The 20,917-nt window shown below is 60.3% G+C and overlaps 3 protein-coding genes across 12 annotated transcripts; 2 read left to right on the plus strand and 1 right to left on the minus strand.

Annotated features, from left to right (window-relative positions):
• The first annotated feature begins 782 nt into the window (after positions 1–782).
• Positions 783–4,315, plus strand: TRIM63 (tripartite motif containing 63). 3 transcript variants are annotated; one of them, XM_069875048.1, is made up of 9 exons: positions 784–985; positions 1,139–1,305; positions 2,431–2,599; positions 2,885–2,980; positions 3,135–3,368; positions 3,479–3,501; positions 3,677–3,801; positions 3,905–3,982; positions 4,086–4,315. In XM_069875048.1, exons 1-9 carry the CDS (start codon positions 827–829, stop codon positions 4,094–4,096), a joined length of 1,062 nt encoding a protein of 353 aa, XP_069731149.1. In that variant the 5' UTR covers positions 784–826; the 3' UTR covers positions 4,097–4,315. The 3 variants fall into 3 exon arrangements, with proteins under 3 accessions (XP_069731151.1, XP_069731149.1, XP_069731150.1); XM_069875049.1 differs by having other exon boundaries at positions 2,434–2,599; XM_069875050.1 differs by lacking the exon at positions 3,905–3,982 and having other exon boundaries at positions 783–985.
• Positions 4,316–4,407: 92 nt separating this feature from the next.
• SLC30A2 (solute carrier family 30 member 2) lies at positions 4,408–9,196 on the plus strand. 8 transcript variants are annotated; one of them, XM_069875045.1, is made up of 8 exons: positions 4,408–5,583; positions 5,744–5,937; positions 6,154–6,300; positions 7,037–7,428; positions 7,598–7,703; positions 7,798–7,978; positions 8,075–8,124; positions 8,279–9,196. In XM_069875045.1, exons 1-7 carry the CDS (start codon positions 5,534–5,536, stop codon positions 8,121–8,123), a joined length of 1,119 nt encoding a protein of 372 aa, XP_069731146.1. In that variant the 5' UTR covers positions 4,408–5,533; the 3' UTR covers position 8,124; positions 8,279–9,196. The 8 variants fall into 8 exon arrangements, with proteins under 8 accessions (XP_069731146.1, XP_069731147.1, XP_069731148.1 ...); XM_069875046.1 differs by lacking the exon at positions 8,075–8,124 and having other exon boundaries at positions 7,037–7,190; positions 7,272–7,428; positions 7,798–7,932; positions 8,989–9,196; XM_069875047.1 differs by lacking the exon at positions 8,075–8,124 and having other exon boundaries at positions 5,747–5,937; positions 7,037–7,190; positions 7,272–7,428; positions 7,798–7,932; positions 8,989–9,196.
• An 859-nt stretch (positions 9,197–10,055) lies between these two features.
• Positions 10,056–20,662, minus strand: EXTL1 (exostosin like glycosyltransferase 1). The gene is made up of 12 exons (XM_069875149.1): positions 20,535–20,662; positions 19,121–20,341; positions 14,115–14,208; positions 13,922–14,029; positions 13,484–13,603; positions 13,263–13,395; positions 13,065–13,183; positions 12,151–12,246; positions 11,964–12,050; positions 11,592–11,752; positions 10,649–10,814; positions 10,056–10,567 (listed from the first exon to the last, which is right to left on the minus strand). Exons 2-12 carry the CDS (start codon positions 20,053–20,055, stop codon positions 10,394–10,396), a joined length of 2,193 nt encoding a protein of 730 aa, XP_069731250.1. The 5' UTR covers positions 20,056–20,341; positions 20,535–20,662; the 3' UTR covers positions 10,056–10,393.
• Positions 20,663–20,917: the final 255 nt, after the last annotated feature.

Genomic DNA, 20,917 nt, shown 5'->3' on the forward strand with positions numbered 1-20,917 from the left:
CCCCAGCTCTGCCCCGGTTTTGGCACCATCCCAATGTCAGAATGACCATAGAATCATAGAATCATATCATTACAGAATCACCAGATTGGAAAAGGCCCACCGGATCATCGAGTCCAACCATTCCTATCAAATACTAACCCATGTCCCTCAGCACCTTGTCCACCCGTCCCTTAAACCCCTCCAGGGAAGGGGACTCAACCCCCTCCCTGGGCAGCCTCTGCCAGTGCCCAATGACCCTTCCGTGAAAATTTTTTCCTAATGTTCAACCTGACCCTCCCCTGGTGGAGCTTGAGGCCATTCCCTCTCGTCCTGTCCCCTGTCCCTTGGGAGAAGAGCCCAGCTCCCTCCTCTCCACAAGCTCCTTTCAGGGAGTTGGAGAGAGCAATGAGGTCTCCCCTCAGCCTCCTCTTCTCCAGGCTAAACACCCCCAGCTCCCTCATAAGGCCTGTTCTTCAGCCCCTTCACCAGCTTCATCGTCATGGGGCTGGTTTTCCCCTTCCTTGTCTCCACCCTAATGTTGTTGTGAGGTCCCGGTCCAGGATCCCGGGCAGAGCCTGGCACCGCTCACCCCCTGGCTCCGGTTTCAGCGTGCCGGCGGTTGCGGCACGGACAAGCAGGGCCTCCTGAACAACCTGTCCCCAGCTTGTTTACTGCGGCCGGCGGCATCTCGATGGCTCACTCCCATGTGACAGGTGTGCTGCTTCCCCCAACACCCGCCTCCTCATCAGGGTCCGGCTCCTCGTGACCCGGGATGGACTTATAAATAGCGGGACGAGAAGCGCTGCCGGCAGTTGAGAGCGAGCGAGAGGAGCGCCCCGTGGTACCGATGGATTTCCAAGCGGGCATCTTGCGAGATGGCAACGCCATGGACAGCCTGGAGAAGCAGCTCATCTGCCCCATCTGCCTGGAGATGTTCAGCAAGCCCGTGGTGATCCTGCCCTGCCAGCACAACCTGTGCCGCAAGTGTGCCAACGACGTCTTCCAGGTGAGAAGGGGGTCCCCATGTCCACTCCCCACCTTCTACCTGGGCTGGAGGCCACCGGGATGACCGTGGTGTTGTGAGGATACTCGTGGAGATGCTCTTGGTGCTGTTGAGATGCTCATGTGCCCCCCTCAATGTGTATTCTCCCTCTCCCAGGCTGCCAACCCGTACTGGCAGAGCCGGGGCAGCGTGATTTCGGGGGGACGGTTCCGGTGCCCGTCGTGTCGCCACGAGGTGCTGCTGGATCGTCACGGTGTCTACGGGCTGCAGAGGAACCTGCTGGTGGAGAACATCATCGACATCTACAAGCAGGAGTGCTCCAGGTAGGCACGGGTGGTTGTGGCTGAGTGCTTCTGCCTTGACCTGGTGGGGACACAGGGACATGGGGATGCGGTGATGCCACCTCCTGAGCTCCGTCTCCACCACTGAGCCTGCAGGAGATTGCAGCTGGGGGAGAAACTGGGGGGGTTCTGCTGGTTCAGTGGTTCCTAATCCAAATATCCCCCCGCCCTGACACAAATAACTCCCCTTTCCAGAGCAGTTTGGGTCTCTGGGTGGCTCGGGGGGACAAGAGGGTCCCCAGAGGGGTGATGGCAGTGGGGCACATCCTGCTCCCCGTCCTCTGCCGCGGGAGTGTTCGGTGGGAGATAAGGGGTGTGGGGGACAAATCCAGGCTCTGCTTGTGACAACAGGCACTGCTGGCTGATAAGGGGCAGAGGGACAGATGAGGGGGGAGGGGGCACTTGGGAAAAACGTGTGGCTTGGGGGGGACCACAGAGGGGTCACAGCTCCTCGAATCAAAGCGGTGGTGCTGGCCGAATTCCTCAAACCACTGTAAATATTGTTTGAGAGCCATGGGGACGGGGACGATGGCACGTGGCAGGTGGCCGCAGCCCTGGGAGGGGGTGACACTCAGGGAGCCAACACTGGATTTGCTTTGGCTTGTCCCCATGTGTCCCCCCCCCCGTTGCCACCAAGGGGATGATTCAGCTGCAGCCCCCGCCTGGGACCCCCCGCGGGTTTCTGGGCACCCCAACTCGGGTCACGCGTTGAGTGACAACAGCGAATTCCAGCAGCCCAAGGCTAAAATTAGGTGCTTGTGCAGCATCCCTGGAGCGCGGCGCCCACCCCAGCTGGCTGCTACCATGCCCAGTGCCACACTGGTCTAAACTGGGGCTTACTGGGCTTAGAGAAACACAGAGGCTGGTGGCTCCTGAAGGACCAAGCGTGGGGTTACGCCAGGATGAAGCCTTTTCCCTGGGGACTTGATTTTGGGGTGTCATTGCAGTGGGGGTGATGCTGCAAGGGGGATATCGCCACGGTGGGGACAACCCTGCGATAGGGACATCATTGCGCTGCGGGTGTCAGCGCAATGGGGATGTCACCCTGATGGGGATGTCACCCTCACCCTGATGGGGATGTCACCGTGGCTGTTCCACTCTACCCAGCAGGCCACTGAAAAAAGGGGAGCACCCCATGTGCAAAGAGCACGAGGACGAGCGGATCAACATCTACTGCGTCACCTGCGAGGTCCCCACCTGCTCCATGTGCAAAGTCTTCGGGGCCCACAAGGACTGCGAGGTTGCCCCCCTGCAATCCGTCTTCCAGGGCCAGAAGGTGCTGTGAGGGGACAACACGGGGGGGCTGTGGGGGACACGGCTGATCCCGGGGTGATGTGCTGAGCTGGGGCGGCCACAAATAGCACCGGGGTTTGCTCAGCGGGTATTAATAGTCCCTGGGTGACTTCGCCCAGGAGACAGCCTATATTTAGCGTGGCCACGGCTTGTGGGGGATGTGGGGGGAGCAGAGTTGGGGCCAGGCAGTGTCCAGCCCTCTCCATGTCAGGGTGGGAGATGTTCTCGTTGGGGTTCAAGCTGTTTCTATCCATCCACTCTTACCCAGACCGAGCTGAACAACTGCATCTCCATGCTGGTGGCGGGGAACGACCGGATCCAGACGATCATCTCCCAGCTGGAGGACTCGTGCCGGAGCACTGAGGTGAGGGAAGGGGGAAAATGTGCTCTTCAAAACCCTGGGGTGAAACCAGTTGGGATGGCCAGGAGGGAGCTGGAGCCCTCGGATCAGGGTCGCCCCTGGGGTGCTGCTTGTGCTGAGGGACACATGGAGCATCCCTTGCCTGCTGTCCCTGCAGGAGAACAGCGAGGCGGCCAAGCAGGAGCTGTGTGCTCGTTTCGATGCCTTGGTGGCACTGCTGGAGGAGAAGAAGTCGGAGCTACTGCAGCGCATCAGCCATGAGCAGGGCGACAAGACGAGCTTCATCCAGGGCCTCATCTGCCAGTACAAGGAGCAGCTGGAGAAGTCAAGTCGGCTGGTGGAGACGGCCATCCAGGCCATGGAGGAGACCGGGGGAGCCACCTTCCTCATGGTGAGAACTCCAACATCCCTTGCCGGTGCCCACATGTGGGTCCCACTGGCTTGGAGACATCCCCGTGGCTGCCTCACGGCTCCACTCACCTCTTCTCTTTCTCCCCACAGAACGCCAAGCAGCTCATTAACACGTAAGTGCTTAAATTGGATTAAATCCAACCATCCCTAAGTCCCTGTCCTGCAGCCTGGCAGGATTTGACCATGGGGCACCCAGGGGCTGTGTGGGGACACCCCGACCTCCCCATCCCGTGGTCCCCAAGCCTCAAGAGGGGACGAGGGGGACAAAACCGTACTCTCCCTGCCCAGGATCGTGGAGGCCTCCAAGGGCGGCCGGCTGGGGAAGATCGAGAGTGGCTACGAAAACATGGATGCCTTCTCAGTGAGCCTGGACCACCTCACCGAGGCAGTCCGAGCCTTGGACTTTGAACCCGGTAATTCAACCCTCAACGCCCCTTTCCCAACTCCCACCGACCTGGTGGCCCCCATCGCCTTTCCCAGTGGCCCCGTGGTGATGTTTGGTCACCTTCTTTGCAGCTGAGGAAGACGAGGAATACTTTGACGGGGAGGAAGAAGAGGTGGAGGAGGATGCGGTGCCCGAGAGGATGGGGATGGGTAAGGGGTGGCTGATCCCACCTCCCCAGGGCCCTCAACCACTCACAGGGGAGTTTTGAGGGTTTGGACCTTACTCAACACCCCAATCCTCTTCCTTTGACAGCTTCCCTGTAGTTGCCGGCGCAGGAGACACGCCGCGGGCGCAGGATGTCCGGCGACGGGACTCGGGATGGGGGGGACGCACTGTGGGGGCCGGTGACCTCGTGAGCCGACGCCTGCTGCAGCACAGGACACTTTTCTATACGGGTGCAAACAGGAGAATTCCGCACGTTTTATATCTTCTTTTGTATATAATTGTCACGGATTTGAATTTTGTGTATTTTGTAAAGAAAACTGGTGGTTTGTGTGGTTTTTTTCCCCCCCTCACCTCTCGTTTTCAATTTGCTGGCACTGGGGATATGGCTGGGTTTGCTCAGTGCTGTCACCGCTGTCCCAGCTCGGTGGCCAGGCTGGCAGAGGGACATCTCTGGATCCAACAATTAATTTTCAGCCTCATTAGCACCTCTGGCAGCGTTGGCACCCGCTGCCTGGCCACCTGCCCAGGGATGTGACAGGTCAGCACCCAGCAGGATTTACCTCCCGGTGATGGGTGCCCAGGGCCAGCGCTCACCTGGGCTTGGGAATGGGGTAGGTGGGGGGTGAGGATGCTCCGGGCTGTGCCAGGCTCTGAATGGGGAGCGGGCTGAGCCCACGTGACTGCAAAAATATTCAACTTAGAATCACAGAATCACCAGGTTGGAAAAGACCCACTGGATCATCGAGTCCAACCATTCCCATCAATCACTAACCCATGTCCCTCAGCACCTCGTCCACCCGTCCCTTAAACCCCTCCAGGGAAGGGGACTCAACCCCCTCCCTGGGCAGCTTTGGAGCTAAGAAAGAAAACTTTGTGGAATGTTTCATCCCTCATTAATATACCATGAATGAAAAAAAAAACTATATATATACCATGGATGCTTTTCTCCTGCAAAAATGTAAGCCTGTCTCAGCCTCTGGGGAAACTGAGGCAGCGCCTGCAGTGATTGCAATTAACCCCAGGGCAATTAGTGCTGATCCCAGGGCACTGGGAAGCATTTGCAGCTGCAGGGGGGTCCAGCTTATCCATTGCGTGGCTGCTTTGTGGCTGGGTCAGAACTGGGGGGTCCCAAAGGCTCGCTGGGGCAGAGATGGGGGCACCAAGTGCTTTTAGGGGGTCGTGGTTTAGTGATTGATGGGAATGGTTGGACTCGATGATCTGATGGGTCTTTTCCAACCTGGTGATTCTATGATTCTCCATCCTCTCCAATCCTGGAGGCTGGATCCATGACCTAGGGGATGCCCATGGTGGGGATCCCAGAGGAACCCCCCCCCGTTATCAGCAGCACCAAGGGTGCTGGGTGACCGAAGCCCCCCCCGAAGCGGGCGGCCGTGGGTGCTTTGCAGCCGGCCTGGCTCTCCCTCCCCCCGGCTCAGCTTTGCACACGAATCCCCGGCGCTGCGCTTCACACGGGCCGAGGTCACCGGCTGCCACCAGCGCCGGCCACGCTCTGGGGTCACCAGCTTGGCAGGAGGATGGCAGCCGGCGAGGAGAAACGGCACCTGCTGAGCGAGGCTGCGAGCGGGTACGGGGGCACCCGGGGACGTGGCACCTCCTCCTCCCCACGGGCACCCCGAGTGGGTCCCCTGGAGATGTCGGGCTGGTGGGGAGCATTTGGGGTCCAACCCACTCCCCCAAACCCTCCCAGTGCTCCCACTCCATCCCCCAACCACCCATTTCGGCAGCAGGTCCTACGTGGGGTCGACGCAGGAGAAGGGGGTGCAGGGCGAGGCGCCCTCCCTGGAGCTGGGGACACGGCGCGGGCGGCACTGCCACACGCGGGGGGCTGCGGGACACCCCAACCAGCAGCAGCGCGCACGGAGGAAGCTCTACCTGGCCGCCAGCATCTGCCTCGTCTTCATGGTGGGAGAAGCCGTGGGTGAGTGGTGGGACACCCCGAGAGGAGGCTGCAGCCCCTCTTCTCCTGGTTACCCGCTGTGGGGGGAGGAGGGTGAAGGGAGGGCTCCCCATGGCTTTTTGGTGGGTCAAAGCGGGGTTCCCACTGCAAGATGGGGGGATGTGGTCGGTGCCCAGCTTGGGGTGGGATGCCCCATGCCGATGCCGCTCCGATGGCCTCGCTGTCCCCTCTCCGCAGGTGGGTACCTGGCGCACAGCTTGGCCATCCTGACGGACGCAGCCCACCTCCTGACCGACTTCGCCAGCATCATGATCAGCCTCTTCGCCCTCTGGGTGTCCTCGCGGCCCCCCACCAAAACCATGAACTTCGGATGGCACCGGGCAGGTAACGGGGGTGCCTCCTGCTCCTGGGAACCCCACGGAGCAATGGAGCAGCCCAGGGTGCTCTTCCTATAGGGATTGGATGACTCGGGGAGCCCTGTGGGGGGACAGGAGCCCCAGCAAAGCCCCAGCATCACGTGAAGGGTAGAAGCACCAGCATCCTCTTGCAGGGAGCATCCCCAGGGGTGGGTGCTGCAGACTAGGGGAAGAGTGACTGGAAAGCTGCCTGGAGGAGAAGGACCTGGGGGGGTTGGTTGACAGCGACTGAACAGGAGCCAGCAGGGGCCCAGGTGGCCAAGAAGGCCAATGGCATCTTGGCTTGGATCAGAAACAGTGTGGCCAGCAGGTCCAGGGAGGTTCTTCCCCCTCTGGACTCGGCACTGGTGAGACCGCTCCTCGAATCCTGGGGTCAGTTCTGGGCCCCTCACCACAAGAAGGATGTTGAGGCTCTGGAGCGAGTCCAGAGAAGAGCAACGAAGCTGGGGAAGGGGCTGGAGAACAAGAGGAGCGGCTGGAATCTTCCCTGGAGGGGTTTAAGGGACGGGTGGACGAGGTGCTGAGGGACATGGGTTAGTGATTGATGGGAATGGTTGGACTCGATGATCATCTGGTAGGTCTTTTCCAAACTGGTGATTGTGTGTCTGTGCTGGGTGTCCACCTTGAGCTCCGGTGCCACCAAAGGAGCCAGGAAGGTGCTCAGGCTTGGCACCGCAATGTGGGGTGGGGGGTTCTCTCCACAGAAATCCTGGGGGCTCTGCTCTCCGTGCTTTCTATCTGGGTGGTGACAGGTGTCCTGGTCTACCTGGCGGCCCAGCGCCTGCTCTCAGGTGACTACGACATCGAGGGCAGCGTCATGCTCATCACCTCCGCCTGCGCCGTGGCCGTCAACATCGTGTACGTACGGCTGGCTCTCCCTTTCCTTGAGCGTCCCCATCCCTGGTGGCCCCGGGGATGTCACCGCCGTCCTGCCCGCAGGATGGGGGTGGCCCTGCACCAGACGGGGCACGGGCACAGCCACGGGGCTGCTGCTGAGCAGCCCAACGCCAGCGTCCGTGCCGCCTTCATCCACGTCGTGGGGGACCTGCTGCAGAGCGTCGGTGTCCTCATCGCATCCTACATCATCTTCTTTAAGGTCTGGGTGGCAAAGGGGATGCTGGGGATGGGGACGATGGCTTCAGCCAGCCCTGGCCGAGCACAGGGGCGAGATGGATGGGACACGGTCCCCTCCTTGCTGGTGGCAATGGGGGTTTGGGGTGCAGTGACACTACCTGAGGGACCTTACCCTCTTCCACACCCTCCAGCCTGAATACAAATACGTGGATCCCATCTGCACCTTCCTCTTCTCCGCACTGGTGCTGGGGACGACGCTGAGCATCCTCCGCGACGTCCTCCTCGTCCTCATGGAGGGTAGGGACTCAACGAGGGGGTCCGGGTTGTGGGGCCACCCATGGGTGCTGCGAGCCCCCTCCACCCAGCACCCCCGGCTCTCCCCCCCCGCCAGGAACCCCCAAAGGGATGGACTTCAACGCCGTGCGGGACGTGCTGCTGGCGGTGGAGGGCGTGGAGGCCGTGCACAGCCTCCACATCTGGGCGCTGACCGCGGCACAGCCGCTGCTCTCCGTGCACATCGCCATCAGTGAGTGGCGCTCCCTGGGAAGCAGGGGAGGTGGGGGGAATTTGGGGTTCACCTGCACCCCAGCATCTCCCACTCCTTGCTCCTTGGATTTGGGTTTCACCTGCACCCCAGCATCACCCACTCTTTGCTCCTTGGATTTGAGGTTCACCTGCACCCCAACATCCCCTCCCCATTTCACTCATTGGATTTGAGGTTGTCCTGCACCCCAACATCCCTTCTCCATCTTGCTCCTTGGATTTGATGTTCACCTGCACCCCATCATCCACTCCCCACTTGCACCTTGCTCTTCAGATTTGAGGTTCACTTGCACCCCAGCATCTCCCACCCCTTGCTCCTTGGATTTCAGGTTCACCTGCACCCCAACATCCCTCCCCACCTCTCTCCTTGGATTTGAGGTTCACCTGCACCCCAAAATCCCCTCTCGCCTTGCTTTTTGGATTTGGGTTTCACCTGCACCCCACCATCCCTTCCCCACCTTGCTCTTTGGATTTGAGGTTCACCTGCACCCCAGCATCCGATCCCCACTTGCTCCTTGGATTTGGGTTTCACCTGCAACCCAACATCCCCTCTCCACCTTGCTCTTTGGATTTGAGGTTCACCTGAACCTCAGCATCCATTCCCCACTTGCTCCCTGCTCTTTGGATTCGGGGTTCACCTGCACTCCAGCATCTTCCACTTTGCTCCTTGGATTTGGGTTTCACCTGCACCCCAGCATCCCCTCCCCACCTCTCTTTTTGGATTTGGGTTTCACCTGCACCCCAGCATCCTCTCCCTATTTTGCTCCTTGGATTTGGGGTTCACCTGCACCCCAACATCCCATCCCTATGTGCTCCTTGCTCCTTGGATTTGAGGTTCACCTGCACCCCAACATCCCATCCCTATGTGCTCCTTGTTCTTTGCATTTGGGTTTCACCTGCACCCCATCATCCCCTTCCCACCTCGCTCTTTGGATTTGAGGTTCACCTGCACCCCAGCATCTCCCACCGCTTGCTCCTTGCTCTTTGGATTTGGGTTTCATCTGCACCCCAGCACCCCCTCCCCACTCGCTCCTTGCAGATGCAGCCGCCAGCGCGCAGGACGTGCTGGAGGAGGCCAGCTCCCGGCTGCAGGGCACCTTCCGCTTCCACACCACCACCATCCAAGTGGAAAGCTACTCGGAGGAGATGCGGGACTGCCGGGAGTGCCAGCCTCCCCGCGACTGAACCCCCGGAGTGTCCCACGGCTGCGACTTGTCACGCGTGGAAAATAAAATGGAACAAAGGGCTGGGTGCGTGCAGGGTGTTGGGTTTGGTGGAGCTGGGGCGTTATCTCGGGTGTCTGCTGGGAGTCAAGGCAGCAAGGACAGAGCCAGGGCTGCAGCGGCTGGAGGAGAGCAGCTCGTGGAGGCTGGTGGCCTTATTTCTTCCTATTTCATAGAATCACAGAATCACCAGGTTGGAAGAGACCCATGGGATCATCGAGTCCAACCATTCCCATCAATCACTAACCCATGTCTCTCAGCACCTCGTCCACCCGTCCCTTAAACCCCTCCAGGGAAGGGGACTCAACCCCGTCCCTGGGCAGCCTCTGACAGTGCCCAATCACCCTTTCCATGAAAAAATCTTTCCTGATATCCAGCCTGACCCTCCCCTGGTGGAGCTTGAGGCCATTCCCTCTCGTCCTGTCCCCTGTCCCTTGGGAGAAGAGCCCAGCTCCCTCCTCTCCACAACCTCCTCTCAGGGAGTTGCAGAGAGCAATGAGGTCTCCCCTCAGCCTCCTCTTCTCCAGGCTAAACACCCCCAGCTCTCTCAGACGCTCCTCTTGTTCTCCAGCCCCTTCCCCAGCTTCGTTGCTCTTCTCTGGACTCGCTCCAGAGCCTCACATCCTTCTTGTGGTGAGGGGCCCAGAACTGACCCCAGGATTCGAGGAGCGGTCTCACCAGTGCCGAGTCCAGAGGGAGAAGAACCTCCCTGGCCCTGCTGGCCAAGCCGTTTCTGATCCAAGCCAAGATGCCATTGGCCTTCTTGGCCACCTGGGCCCCTGCTGGCTCCTGTTCAGTCGCTGTCAACCAACACCCCCAGGTCCTTCTCCTCCAGGCACTTTCCAGCCAGACTTCTCCTAGTCTGGAGCTGCTCAGGGTTGTTGTGCCCCAAGTGCAGGACCTCACTCTGCTCTTGCCTCTTATCACTCCTGTGTTTGTCCTCGGCAAAGCAAAGGACTCCGACGGGGCTGGGAGCAGCTGTGTGCCCCACGGCTTCTTCCCAGGGTGCTCAGCGCTGGTGGAAGCCCTGGTTCCTCTGGTGCTCCTCACCAGGCGTGGTCTGCTCCCCTCCATCCCATAGCCACCGGCTGGACTCTGCCTCTCCACCCACCTTTATTGCACTAGTAAGTCCCAATAACGAGTACAACCCCGTCAGCGGTGCCCATGTGGCTCCGGGAAGGCTCCGTGCACCAAGAACCAGGTCCCAATCCCCAGCAGCCCTCAGGGTTTCTCCAAGCGCGGGTATTTCTTGCGTAGGACGGAAACCTGGTCCTTGAAGAGGACGGGGTCGAGGCGCAGCTGGGAGGACACGAGGGGCATGGACCCAAACCAATCCACCAACTGGTTGAGGCAGTCGTGCCGCTGGTAGAAACGATGGCTGCTAGTTGTCCCCACCTAGTCAAGAGAGGAAGGTTGGGATGAGGGGCTTTGCTCCCAAGCTGGGGGGGTCTCCGTGTCCCCCTCCTTGCATGCTACCTGCTGGGACGCGCTCTCCTTGTGCTGCTGGGTGACCTTGATGGGCGGCAGCTTGGTGACAGCGGCCACAAGGGCGTTCATCAGGATGTCCTCGCAGGCGGCCACGCTGTCCACCAGGTCCCGCAGCCCCGCCGGCAGGTATTCTGTGAAGAGGCTGTGGTAATACCTGGGGAGGGAGGAAGAGAGGAGGGAAGTGCTACAGACTAGGAGAAGTCCGGCTGAAAAGCTGCCTGGAGGAGAAGGACCTGTGGGTGTTGGTTGACAGCGACTGAACATGAGCCAGCAGGGGCCCAGGGGGCCAAGAAGGCCAATGGCATCTTGGCTTGGATCAGACACGGCGTGGCCAGCAGGTCCAGGGAGGTTCTTCTCCCTCTGGACTCGGCACTGGGGAGACCGCTCCTCGAATCCTGTGTTCAGTTCTGGGCCCCTCACCACAAGAAGGATGTTGAGGCTCTGGAGCGAGTCCAGAGAAGAGCAACGAAGCTGGGGAAGGGGCTGGAGAACAAGAGGAGCAGCTGAGAGCTGGGGGTGTTTAGCCTGGAGAAGAGGAGGCTGAGGGGAGACCTCATTGCTCTCTCCAACTACCTGAAAGGAGGTTGTGGAGAGGAGGGAGCTGGGCTCTTCTCCCAAGGGACAGGGGACAGGACGAGAGGGAATGGCCTCAAGCTCCACCAGGGGAGGTTTAGGCTGAACATTAGGAAAAAAATTTTCACAGAAAGGGTCATTGGTCCCTGGCAGAGGCTGCCCAGGGAGGGGGTTGAGTCACCTTCCCTGGAGGGGTTTAAGGGACTGGTGGACGAGGTGCTGAGGGACATGGGTTAGTGTTTGATGGGAATGGTTGGACTCGATGATCCAGTGGGTCTTTTCCAACCTGGTGATTCTATGATGCTATGAAGGATGCAGCCAAGCCCCCCGCCTTGCTGGCCCCTCTCCAGGTGGGTACCTGTGGTAGAAGGATGCTGCGGTGAGGACGATGGAGAGCTCGTTGGTCCACTTCGAGGTGTAGCCCCAGCGCTTCTGCTCCGCATCCCAGAAGTGGCTCCGTGTGAGGAAGCCCACGATGCGCTCAGGGAAGCTGCGCCACACCACAAAGGCGAAGTCCACCTGGCATGGGAAGGGGACAGCGTCACTTGGCTGTGGGGACCTGTAGGATGGGGCTTCTCACCACTCCCACCATCCCACAGAATGTGGGGACATGGCAACAGTGGGCACAGCTCCTTGCCAGCTCCACAGTGACCACGGAGCATCCTTCCTGGCTCGGCACGGGGCTCATCCAGCTCCACGGGGCTGGGGACCATGGTGCCCATGGCCTTACCTCGCTAGTTGAGATGCTGATGTGCCTGTCCAGGCTTAGCACAGCATCCGTCTGGATGGCTGCGTAGGGGAAGAAGCGGTCGCTGAGCTACGGGAGGGCGAAAGACAGGTTGGGATGTGCCGTGGGGTGGATAACCTGGCTCACCCACCACATCCTGGCTCCCTGCCTGCATCCTGGATCCCCTCACCTTCCTCCTGCCCTGGATGATGGTCAGAGGCACGGTGGTCTGGGGCCACTTGCCACGGGGCGGTGGCGGCTTCTCACAGCTCCACAGCACCAGGATCTGCAGGGGGAAGAATTAGCGTGTCACAGAATCATGGAACCATGGAATCGTTTGGGTTGGAAGGGACCTCAAAGTCCATCCAGTTCCAGCCCCTGCCATGGGCAAGGACACCTCCTACTGGATTAGAGTGATCAAAACGTCATCCGACCTGGCCTTGAACCCCTCCAGGGATGGGGCAGCCACCACTGCTCTGGGCAACCCGGACCAGGACCTCCCCACCCTCACAGCAAAACATTTCTTCCTAAAATCTCATCTCAATCTCCCCTCTCTCAGCTGAAAACTGTTCTCTCTCATCCTGTCCCTGCCCTCCCTAATCAAGAGCCCCTCCCCAGCTTTCCTGGAGCCCCTTTCTATCCTGGAAGCTGCACTAAGGTCTCCTCAGAGCTTTCTCTTCTCCAGGCTGAACAACCCCAACTCTCAGCCTGTCCTCATAGCAGAGATGCTCCAGCCCTCGCATTAACTGTGTGGCCTCCTCTGGACTCGCTCCAACAGATCCACGTCCTTCCTGTGCAGAGGACTCCAGAACTGGACACAGGATTCCAGGTGAGGTCTCATGAGAGCAGAGCAGAGATGCCGGGGCGTTTGGCTGGGCTGACTGCTTGGGGTGCCTCTTACTGTGGTTTGGACCACAACAAACCCACCAGTGGTCCCACATCCACCCCAACGAGCTGGGGAGACAGCTCTGCATACCCAAAGGTGACACTATCAGCTACCCCATCCCACCTCAAGCCCATCTTGCCCTTCTGACCCACAGGATCCTGCCCCGTCCCTGCTGCCGCATCCCCAGGAGATGTGGTACGAGCCTCAACTCCTCCAACCTGGGCACAATACTGGGATGCAGAGACGGCCTGGATGAGCCTGAGGATGGGCTGGGAGAGAGAGCCTGATGGTGAGACAGCCCGGATGAGAGCCGTGAACTTCTCAGAGGGGCTGGAGCCTAGAGAAGAGGGGGAGAGGATTGGTGTTGTGGCATGCACTGAGTTGGCCGTGCTCAGCTGGGGCAGGTGGGGTCCTACCTTGCTGCAGGTAGTAGAAGGGAAAGTCCCCAGGGTGGGTGGAGAAGTCGGGCAGGACCAGGAGCCCCCCGGGCAGCGCGTTCCAGAGGAAACGGGAACGGGAGCGATGAGGGAGCAGACGGTCCTTGATGATCTGCCAGAGGCCAGAGAGATGCTCTCAGCACCCCCGGTTGTGACCCACGGGGATGAGGAATGGAGGGAGGTGGAATCTGGGGGCTCACCTCCAAGGTGGTGTGCACGATCTTGTCGACGGAGGAGAAGTAGGCGTCCCAGAGGAACTGGGTCTGCTGCTGGAAAGCCAGCACGCGCTCGGGGTGGAGGCAGCGGACGGCGGAGGGGATCTGCGGCAGCGGGAGGCGAGATGCTTTCCTGACCTCTGAGCCATCCCAAGGGCCACCCCGTTGGCCAAGGATGCTGTGCTACCACCCCACTGCGGCTCTGCCACCTCCCACAGCAGGATCTGGCCCAGCATCCCTGAGCACTTTGGGTTTGTGCAGATGCTCAAGAGATCCCCGTGCGATGAACAATATCACAGGGCTGGATGAGACTCCCTGTATCCACCCACACCAGGGCTGCTGGGCTCGGGGGCTCCATCACCACCGGCGTTACCACACGGGGTGTCCCTGTGTCCAGCACGGGGCACGATGCAACCACGGTACCTGCAGCAGCAGCTTCTCGTTGCCCACGACAGCAGCTTTGCCCCAGTCGATGGCTTCGGCGAAGGGCAGCTCCCAGCCATCGCTCAGCAGCACGGGGATGCAGGCAGCCTGCAGCGAGACCCCACGCAGGCTGGGACAGAGCCCCCAAACCCCGGAGCTGGGGTCCCCCTGGCCCCCTTGCACCACCTCGTACCTGCAGAGCCTCCAGGAAGCGAAAGGAGCCCAAGCGCCTGCCCCGGGGGATGATGCAGAAGGTAGAATTGTGCAGCAGCTCCCGGTAGTCGAACCTGGGGTGGGAGTGAGGGTGGGGGTCAGGCAGAGCCCCAAAAGCCTGTGACCATCCCCGGGGGTCTCGCTGGCACCCAGCGAGGCAGAGCATCCCCAGCGGGGGGTACAGGGCAGCCTGAGGAAGCATTAGGATTGATTTTGGCTCCCAACAGCCCCAGCTCTACGGAGCTGGTGGAGCAGTGATGTCCTGGGTGATGGAGGGATGTGTGCATGGTCAGAGAAGGAACCTGTGGCTGAGCCAGGAGCCGTACTCAGCTTGAAGAGGAGGATCAGGATAGGAATGGTTGGACTCAATGATCCAGTGGCGTCCCCAGGGCTCAGCGCTGGGTCCAGCCCTGGTCAATGTCTTTATCAATGACCTGGATGAAGGCATCAAGGGCACCCTTAGCAAGTTTGTGGACAACACTAAGCTGTGTGGGAGTGTGGATCTGCTGGAGGGTCGGGAGGCTCCAAAGGGATCTGAACAGGCTGGATCCATGGGCTGAGACCAATGGCAGGAGGTTTAACAAGGCCAAATGGCGGGTCCTGCACTTGGGGCACAACAACCCTGAGCAGCTCCAGACTAGGAGAAGTCTGGCTGGAAACTGCCTGGAGGAGAGGGACCTGGGGGTGTTGGTTGAACAGGAGCCAGCAGGGGCCCAGGTGGCCAAGAAGGCCAATGGCATCTTGGCTTGGATCAGAAATGGCATGGCCAGCAGGTCCAGGGAGGTTCTTCTCCCTCTGGACTCGGCACTGGGGAGACCGCTCCTCGAATCCTGTGTTCAGTTCTGGGCCCCTCACCTCAAGAAGGATGTTGAGGCTCTGGAGCGAGTCCAGAGAAGAGCAACAAAGCTGGGGAAGGGGCTGGAGAACAAGAGGAGCGTCTGAGAGAGCTGGGGGTGTTTAGGCTGGAGAAGAGGAGGCTGAGGGGAGACCTCATTGCTCTCTCCAACTCCCTGAAAGGAGGTTGTGGAGAGGAGGGAGCTGGGCTCTTCTCCCAAGGGACAGGGGACAGGACGAGAGGGAATGGCCTCAAGCTCCACCAGGGGAGGGTCAGGCTGGACATCAGGAAAAAATTTTCCATGGAAAGAGTCACTGGGCAGTGGCAGAGGCTGCCCAGGGAGGGGGTTGAGTCCCCTTCCCTGGAGGGGTTTAAGGGACGGGTGGACGAGGTGCTGAGGGACATGGGTTAGTGATTGATGGGAACGGTTGGACTCGATGATCCGGTGGGTCTCTTCCAACCTGGTGATTCTGTGATTCTATGACCCTGCAGCCCAGGCATCGCTTGGCTTTCCAGGGCGTTTTCCTCCCTGCACCCGCCTGTAACGAAACCCCACGCAGAGCCAGCGCCCGAATTCCTGAGCCCAGAGCTGCCCTGAGTCCTCGGCCGGGCCCAGGCTTGCCTGGACAGACCCGTCCTGCTGCCCTGGCAGCGTCCTGGCTGGGATGCAGGCAGAGCATCCCCCCCAACCCCGGGCTGGGCTCGCACCGTGGGGCTATGAAAGCCCCTTCTGTGTGGCCGGTGGGGAGAGGCGCGTCGGCTGCCGGGTCCTTGCGGCCACGCCAGAAAATCCAATATTGACATTAGGTTGGGACAGACCCTGCCTGTTCCTGCCCGCGGGGAGGGAGGGATGGGGGAGCCCTGGATGGGATGGGGGGGATGAACGTGGCTGGGGGGGCACGAAGCCAAAGGGCTGCTTGAAACCTGCTGGTCTCCAGGGGAAGAAGGGTCTCCTTTAGATTGAGGATGTGTCCTTCGCGTGGGTGCTGGAGCACCCAGGTCATCCCAGCACCCTGGGTGGTGAGAAATTGGTCCCAGGGCACCATGGGACCACTGGATTCCAATCTCCACTGGATTCCAAAATCCACATTAATAGTGGATTCCAAGTTCCCCATTAACTCTCCCCCGTTAACACCTCAGCTCCCAGCCGAGTGAGCACCCGGAGGGGCGAAGGCGGCTCAACCAGGACCCAGACCCCTCCAAGAAACCCGAGCAGCAACGACCACATCCCCAGGGCTGGACACTGCCACCCGCTCTTGGGGACCCCACTCGTGGCGGTGACTCCAGCATCTCTGCAGGGTTCTCAGGGCAGCAGGATGCGTCCCAGGGGGCAAAGAAGCCACCAGCGCAGCCTCCCCTCACACCGTCCATCGCGGGGAAGCCGGCGCCGGCCGGGCTGCGGGGCCAAAGCCTCCTGATGGAAATATTTTTGCTTCTGACGCGCTGTGGTTTCCGGGTAATCGCGCCGTCAGGGCTTCCTTGTTTTGTTGGGAGCTGGGACGGGGACCCGCTGCGCTCCCTCCACCAGGCCCCTCGGTGGCTCTGGCCAGGCACGGTGCCACCGGGGACCCGTTGGCTCCAGAGAGACTTTCCCAACCCGCTTGGATTGCTTTCAAGCCGGGCAGCCCACGGCGCTGCTACAAGCCACCCTTTATCTGGGCACAGAACCGGCTGTTGGAGGCAGCTCCCCAGGCTCGAGGAGGGTGATGGAGCCCCTCGCGAGGTTTCCCTTCGCTCCCAGTGCTGCCTTCCACCGCTGTCCCGAGCAGAGTCATCCCCAGTCATAGAATCATAGAACCACCAGGTTGGAAAAGACCCACCAAATCATCGAGTCCAACCATTCCCATCAATCACTAACCCATGTCCCTCAGCACCTCGTCCACCCGTCCCTTAAACCCCTCCAGGGAAGGGGACTCAACACCCTCCCTGGGCAGCCTCTGCCAGTGCCCAATGACCCTTTCCATGAAATATTTTTTCCTAATGTCCAGCCTGACCCTCCCCTGGTGGAGCTTGAGGCCATTCCCTCTCGTCCTGTCCCCTGTCCCTTGGGAGAAGAGCCCAGCTCCCTCCTCTCCACAACCTCCTCTCAGGGAGTTGCAGAGAGCAATGAGGTCTCCCCTCAGCCTCCTCTTCTCCAGGCTAAACACCCCCAGCTCTCTCAGCCGCTCCTCTTCTTCTCCAGCCCCTTCCCCAGCTCCGTTCTCTTCTCTGGACTCGCTCCAGAGCCTCAACATCCTTCTCGTGGTGAGGGGCCCAGAACTGAACACAAGATTCAAGGAGCCAACGGGGCAGCCGGCGTCTGGCTCCGCCAACGCTGTCCCACCGTCCCCATCGTCAACTCTGCCATCATCCCAGCTCCAGGGACATCTTCTCCTGGGATAGGAGGGAATGATTTCCCAGCTCGGGGAAGAGACGGCGATGGAGACACCGATGGCTTTTTGCCCTGGTGTCCCATGGGGACAAGCGGGATGGTGGAGGTTTGGGGTCACACGCGAGCCCGTGTCCCTTTGCCACGTGTTCCCTCTCTCTCTGCTGCCCAAAGCCACCCGGGGCGAGGTGTAAATCTCCCTGTACTTGCAAACAGCATTAAGGGATTACCTGGGCTTGGTGGGAGGGGAATTTCCCATCCCGCCACCCCTCAGAAAAGCTCGATGCGTACCTCAGGGCCCCCCATCCCAGCCTGCAGCATCTCCCACCATCCTGTGATGCTCCATCCCAAAAAAAAGTCTCCGCTGTGGGGCCTGACCCTGCTGGGCTGGTGGCACCATCCGGATGGACCCTCACAGTCCCCAAGCCGCTCCAAAGCTCCAGCTAATCCTGGTGCCTGCAGCACCCCAGCTCCACTTTTACCTCCCAGCACCTCCTAAGATGCTTTAAGGATGATGCCCAGCGAGGCTCCTTCCCATCTGCTCTCCTGCCGGGTGCGATGTCCCCAGGCAGCAGGATGGGGACCTGCCCATCACCCCTGGGACGGGATCTGTGCTTCCCAGACCTGGACCAGGCAGCGGGATGGGGTGGGGAGGATCCCGAGGGCATCACTCACAGCACTTTGTCCACTTTGATTGTCCCACCAAGGTCCATCACACCCTGTTGCCACCATCCTTGGTTGGGAGACGGGATGCGAGGGGACTCGTACCTGGAACAGGCTGCCCAGGGAGGGGGTTGAGTCACCTTCCCTGGAGGGGTTTAAGGGCCGGGTGGACGAGGTGCTGCGGGACATGGGTTAGCGGTTGATGGGAATGGTTGGACTCGATGATCCGGTGGGTCTCTTCCAACCTGGGGATTCTATGATTCTATGGGTGAGTTTGGGGCCACCCCCGCTGTGATGCCCATGGACCCAGCAGTTCAGCAAGACCTTTAGGAGAGCTAACGAAGAGAGAACGTTTTGGGCTCATCTCCAAGAGAAACATTTATGTTAGGGAAGGGCAGGATGGGGGAGAAGAAAAGCATCATTCATCAGCGTTAGGAAAAAGGGAAATCGTATTAGAGGTGGCCACGGTGATTGCAGATAAGATCCGCTCTCGCCAGATTACTCGAACTCTAATACAGAAGGGGAAAGCTCTGAACAACCAGCGCCTCATCCCCCACTGTGGAAATGAAACCCTCATCCATTTCTGGAGAGCCAATGATTGAGGTCCTGCTATCTCTTTGACTCTTGCAATGGAAGCTACAGATTTCATAGAATCATAGAATCACCAAGTTGGAAGAGACCCACCGGATCATTGAGTCCAACCATTCCCATCAATCACTAACCCATGTCCCTCAGCACCTCATCCACCCGTCCCTTAAACCCCTCCAGGGAAGGGGACTCAACCCCCTCCCTGGGCAGCCTCTGCCACTGCCCAATCACCCTTTCTGTGAAACATTTTTTCCTGATGTCCAGCCTGACCCTCCCCTGGTGGAGCTTGAGGCCATTCCCTCTCGTCCTGTCCCCTGTCACTTGGGAGAAGAGCCCAGCTCCCTCCTCTCCACAACCTCCTTTCAGGGAGTTGGAGAGAGCAATGAGGTCTCCCCTCAGCCTCCTCTTCTCCAGGATAAACACCCCCAGCTCTCTCAGCCGGAGGTTCAGCCACCACTGAAGGGACAGAAGCCCCGGTTGGGGTGTCCTTTCCCCACCAACCCCCCTTTCCCCACTCCCATCTCCGACTCACTTTTCGTAGTTGACGTTATCCTTGTCACAGCGCGTGTCCTTGTGCTTCTGCCAGTCCTTGCCGTGCTTGCAGGTGGTGAGCGAGATGATGTCCCTCCCGTTGTGGATGTGGTGCAGCGCGTTCCTGGTGCCGGAGCCGATGCCGGTCAGGTACCGCTTCCCCTTGAACACCAACAAGTATTTCTTTCTCGGGGGGATCGAGTCCTGATGCAACCACCCCCTCTCCCCACCACGCTGCGGATGGTCCTTTGGGAAAAGAGGGATGGAGACGTCAAACCCCGGCCTGAAGCTCTCGGTGTAGAAACTGGCTTTGGCCAAGAGGGCTTGACCGATGTCGAAGCCCAAGTCTTCAGTGTAATTGGGCCAAGTGCCTGAGTAGAGGTTGAAGATGAGGTGGTTACGGCCGCCGTTCCAGAGCGAGAAGCTGTGGATTTTCTCATCGACATCACGGACGTATTGACCCGAGAGGTGGTCGCGGTCGAGCGTGTCGATGCTGAGGATGAAGAGACAGGCTTCCTCGGGGTTCGGGGTGTAGTAGCGAGAGCGCTCGATGGAGGTGAGGATCTTGTCGTAGCTCTCCGAGAGGGGCTGGTCCTTCTCCCGGGGGTAGGTGAAGACTTTGAAGCCGTTCTTCTCGCACCTGGAGAAGTCGAAGCAGGTTTCCATCCGGCATCTGCTGTTCTTGTAGACGCTCAGCCGCGCCGCCCGCCGCGCCCGAGGCGATGGCAGCGAGGGGTCCCCATCGCTCTGGAGCTCCTCGAGGTCCGCAAAGCTTCGGAGAAGGGAACGATCCGTCCAGCGGGGCCAGATCTTCCGGGCTTCACCTTTCCTCGCCGAAAAGAAAGCGAAACGGCGCAGCTGGTCTCCTCCGAAGGAGAAAAGCAGGAGCCAAGAGGCAAGGAAAGTCAGGAAAATGTATTTCTTCCTGGTCTGCATAGGTTCACGCGCAGCCCCGGCTCCTCATCGGCTTGGAGGGACACCAGAGTCCAACGCCCCAAACCCAAGCAGGCGTCGTGACGGCTCCCAGTCCCCAGATATTGTCCCGTGGGAATATCGCGGCCCGTGGGAACGTGGATGAACCCCCCCGATCCTCCTGCTGCCCCCTCCAACCGGGGCTGCGATGGCTTTTTGGGGCGTCCCGCTCCAGCGCAGCCGCTACTCGGCTGGGGCCCCGCGCTGGGACAATGACATTTCCATCCTCGCTTGGCCCAGCTTCAAATCCCTGCAAGAAGGGGAGAGGTCGCGGCATCCGCCACCAACCGTGTCACCGCAAGCGTCTCATCCGCAGCGGGACCCCCCTCCCTCCTTTCCCAGCCCCCCCCTTTGGGAATTCCCAGTTTGGGAATGGAACCCCCATCTCCTGCCAGCCTGACCCTGTCACTGAGCCCTGTGTCACCCCCCCCACCCCCCGTTACCTCTGGGGACACGCAGCTCCAGGTGGTTTTGGGGCTGCTGAGCCCCCACGTCTCGAAGCTCGGAGCTGCATCCCTGCTGGCTGGCCCCTGTCCGTCTGTCTGTCCCACACAGAGCTGGCTGTCCTCTGTCCCTCTGTCCCTCTATCCCCACCCCACCTCCCCCAGTCCCCTGTCCGTCTGTCTGTCCCACACAGAGCTGGCTGTCCCTCTGTCCCTCTATCCCCACCCCACCTCCCCCGTCCCCTGTCCGTCTGTCTGTCCCCCGTCAGGCTGTCCCTCCGTCCCTCTCGCGGGGCTGTCTGTCCCCTCTCCGTCCGTCTGTCCCCAAAGCCTCTTGTCCTGCTGTCCCCCTCGGGGCTGGCTGTGCTCTGTCCGTCCGTCTG

The sequence above is a fragment of the Phaenicophaeus curvirostris genome, chromosome 23 (assembly GCF_032191515.1).
Source record: "Phaenicophaeus curvirostris isolate KB17595 chromosome 23, BPBGC_Pcur_1.0, whole genome shotgun sequence".
Classification (NCBI taxonomy): domain Eukaryota; kingdom Metazoa; phylum Chordata; class Aves; order Cuculiformes; family Cuculidae; genus Phaenicophaeus; species Phaenicophaeus curvirostris.